The 4,137-nt window shown below is 36.4% G+C and overlaps 1 protein-coding gene across 1 annotated transcript in view; it reads left to right on the top strand.

Annotated features, from left to right (window-relative positions):
* Positions 1–4,137, top strand: part of PSPC1 (paraspeckle component 1) — an 81,666-nt gene that overhangs the window by 44,438 nt on the left and 33,091 nt on the right. The window contains exons 3-5 of the mRNA XM_009890649.1: positions 156–457; positions 3,033–3,128; positions 3,481–3,499. Of these exons, the coding sequence (XP_009888951.1) occupies positions 156–457; positions 3,033–3,128; positions 3,481–3,499 (417 nt within the window). The remainder of the gene's footprint in view (positions 1–155; positions 458–3,032; positions 3,129–3,480; positions 3,500–4,137) is intronic.

Below are 4,137 nucleotides of genomic sequence, written 5' to 3' on the forward strand. Positions count from 1 at the left end.
GGGGGGGTAGGGGGTGGAGGTGGGAGTTGAATTATCCTGATGCTAATGGGCTCAAGTTAAGGAAAAAAACTTTTCTACTTTTTGGGAGGTGACACAAAAAAATATCTGTTGTCTTTGAAAATAAAATCTATAAAATATTTTATATCTTGAAAAAGGAATCTAGGACACTGGCTGAAATAGCAAAGGCAGAACTTGATGGTACTATTTTGAAGAGCAGACCGCTTCGAATTCGATTTGCTACACATGGAGCTGCCCTAACTGTCAAGAATCTTTCACCTGTGGTTTCTAATGAGCTGCTGGAACAAGCATTCTCTCAATTTGGGCCAGTGGAAAGAGCTGTTGTTGTAGTAGATGATCGCGGCAGAGCTACAGGAAAAGGTTTCGTAGAGTTTGCAGCAAAACCTCCAGCACGGAAAGCTCTAGAAAGATGCAGTGATGGGGCATTCTTGCTAACAACGTAAGTGCACAGGCTTTTGTTTGAATTTGTGTGAGTATATCTTTCTGATCTGGAAGAAAACTACATTCATGGGTGTTCTGTAGTTCTTATTTTATTTTCAAGTTATGAAGGCCATGAGGTGAGAAATTAAGGTGTTTTACATGAATACACTGAATACTCCTGATGGGTGTTGTTTGTTTGTTTGTTTTTTTCAGGGAAACAATCGTTTTCTCCTTACTGTTTATAAGACTTGTAATTACCATATGGGAGTCTGATAGCAATATTTTGCTTTTCCTTCTCTGTATAGTAGGACCTTTTCTAGTGAGACTTCACTTTCATTGATTGCACTCTTCCTGATCCTAGTAACAATGTGACAAAACAATATTCCTCTGTTTCTTAGCAAAACAGTGCACTACATTTCTGATACTTATGTATACTCAGGAAAGCGTTCCTGTGTTTATTTCTACCTCAGAAGCCTTTTTTTGTGGCTTGAAAGGCTAGAAGTACTTGAAGTACTTTTTTTTTTCTTTTTTTGAAAATGAAGACTTAGATTCTGCAGAAGTTTATGGCAACAATCTCTGGAAAACTTTCTATTTGCAAGCAAGCTTGCAAATTACAGCACTTCTCTCTCTTGCAGCTCTTATTTCTGTACTTGCTGAAGAGAGTTGTTAACTGATGTGCTTTAACACATTCACTAGGGACATTTTCAAATGTTAGATATTCAGGATTTTTCTGATTTTCATTTGGGAAAATAAGGCTGTGGTTCCACAGCATGGAAGCTTGCTGCCATCAAATTGGGGAACTTGTAGTTCTTTTTCTCTTCCTGTCCTGGCTGTACTGTTGGTCTTTTAGCGACTTGAGAGCTTTCTGATACTTCCATAAGCCACTTGTGCTTGCTAAAACAACTGAAGAGTATTCAGTTGCTTTTGTTCATTTTTGGCTGTTTAAGCATGTGAAGGTCCTTGCTAACGTGGGTGCTATGAACATCAGGTCCAGCAGAGCATAAGGCAGGAGGAAATGTTGCCAGGAGGAGGTTGCAGGTGGGGAAAGGGTCTGGAACTCCTCTTCCTTGTGATAATCTCATAAATGTTGCGTGCCACTGAACTGACCTGGTGGCTGCAGAGTATATTCAATCTGAATACCTCTTTACTGTTATCAGTAGGTGCCAGCAATTTGTGCTTATCCCCTGGATTTCCTTGGCATTTGTATTTGAATGGAAGCATGGTGAGCCAAACCAGGGAACTAATCTAGTTCAGCGTTACATGAATGCTATTCGTGGCATGAGAGATGTGGGAGGGAAAAAGAAGCTGGGATATGAGGGAGGGTATTCTTGTTTTACCAGCTGGATAGATTAGTTGGATTGAAATGACCATCTAACTGTGGCCTGAGTGAACAAAAAGCACTTGATCTTTGTCTTGCTTAGGTGGCTGACACAGTTGCAAAGGTAATTAGCATGAATCTGTTGCCATGATACTTCTATACTTTGCTTCAGTATCTAAAATTTTGCATTTTTAGCTGAGAACTCTTTGCCTGATCAGAAGAAAATCTTTAAATTCATGGGCTAAATATATCAAAACATTTGAAACGTTAGAGTTGTTGTTTTAAATCATAACTTGTTAACACCACAGTTCAGTTGCATTTAAATAACAGAACTGCCAGCAATTTCCATGCAGATAACATCGGGAGAAAGAGTTGCTGAGTTGTGCTCTGTGATTTCAGACTTCATCTTTTTAATCTGCACTCGATACCCAAAGTTTTCTTTTTCAGCTGTCGCTGTTGTTAAAATATATTGATTTTTTTCTGTGAAAAGATCTCCAAAGTGAAGGGAAGGTGTGGAACACACGTTTTGAAAATCGTGTTTCTAGCTCTTGCTGCTTTAAGGTGTGTAGTATAGGCTATGCTAGCAAGACTGATGCAGAGAGCTTTTTACACAATTCAGAACCCTTATATTGCTGGTTTTGGCAGTACTGACTGATACTTGCCTCTGATTACTACAGATAATGAAAATTCATGGATGGTATTTTCAAAGATAAATTAGGATTCTGATTTGTGAGAGTATGGTTGTTCAAAGAATGGGTTTTAAGTAACTTTAGCAGAAATGTTTTTGTAATTATCACTGGAATATTAATGCCAAATTCTCAAGCTGTGTTCAGTTGTAGAGTAACTTTCAAAAGAAGCTTTTAATCTGTGGTAATATGAATAGGTTGCGTTTGTTCTCTTTTGGGTTTGGTGCTTTCCCAATACAGTCATGGTCCCTGTGTTGCCTCACTGTAAACAAAAAGGTAGTTCCTTCCAAAATACATTGTAATTGTTCTGATATATTTTTTTAATCTTTAAATACATCATATCAAACAGAACTACATCAAGTAGACTGTGGTTTCTATGCAGAATAGCGGGTTATGGGTATAGAAATAATTATTTTCAAAGATCATTCTTAAAATCAGGATTCATTGTAATTCTATGATTTAAGAAGAGTTTGCAAGACACAGGAATTATAGATAACATATGTTAGCTTTTTGGAGTGTTTTCTCAAAATACTAAAATAACTTTAGCTGCTTCATTTATGTTCAGTTATTAAATTGCAACTGTCTTCCAGAACACCTCGACCTGTTGTTGTAGAACCAATGGAGCAATTTGATGATGAAGATGGGCTCCCAGAGAAGCTAATGCAGAAAACACAACAGTATCACAAGTAAGTTGTGTTTAGCTTTATTTTATAAAACATGATCTATGCACTAGGCTTGGTAAATAAATGCTAATTTTTATTTTTGAGCTTGCGTAACAGGAAGTAGTGTTTTGTTTGTTGTGCTGTTTTGTGCCAAAGAATTAAGTAGGACCATGCCAAGATTTCCTAATCGTAATAAAATTCAGGCTCACCTTGTTGGTTTAACATTCTGTGCGTTTACTAAAGTAGATAGATTCCTGACCTACTCTGAAATCAGCTGGACCTTGTTGCCAGGCAAGGTATAGTCTTTTATGGGTTAGAGGTGTGGTCTAATCCTGCAGAGCTTTGTATAACCACAGGTTTTTTATTCTCTGAATAGCCCCTTAACTGTTCATAAAGTTAGTGGAGTGTAAATCTTTGCAGCTTCCAAGGTTCAGCTAAAACTTTGAGCATGACATGAGAAAGTGAGTCTTGATCATGAGGTGGAAGAGAAGTCACCTAATCTGACAATATTAATTTTTAATATTGAAATTTGACTGCCATTTAGAAATCATGTTGCTTGAAGCTAAAATGTTTATTCTGATAAGGCTGTAGAATACCACTTTTTAAAAACGTGTCAAATATTAGTGTTAATGTGTGAAATAAAATGTTGGAACCTTTTAATATTTAGAGATTCTGGATAATGTTTTGAGCTGTCTAATAAGGTTTGATATTTAAATAACTGGTTTTATAAATTGCTTGCTTTAGAGGGCTGGACACAATCTAGTGTTGCAGCTTAGTATTTTGTACTGATGTAAATGTGAATTTTATCTTAAAATTTTATAAATTGAAAAGATCTTTATTTGGACAATTTCTCTTACCACATTACTTGTCTTAACAGCTGAATTAAGCTTTGACTGGTTTAGAATGTAGTAATCTGACAGGTTGATTTAAAGTCAGATCTGCACTTGAAGTGATTGTTTATAGATTCTTTGGCTGTTAGAGCTGTTGATCTAAATGTGTCATTCTGTACATTTTAACAGCAAAATTTTTATTA

Source organism: Charadrius vociferus, unplaced genomic scaffold, assembly GCF_000708025.1.
Source record: "Charadrius vociferus isolate BGI_N301 unplaced genomic scaffold, ASM70802v2 scaffold278, whole genome shotgun sequence".
NCBI lineage: Eukaryota > Metazoa > Chordata > Aves > Charadriiformes > Charadriidae > Charadrius > Charadrius vociferus.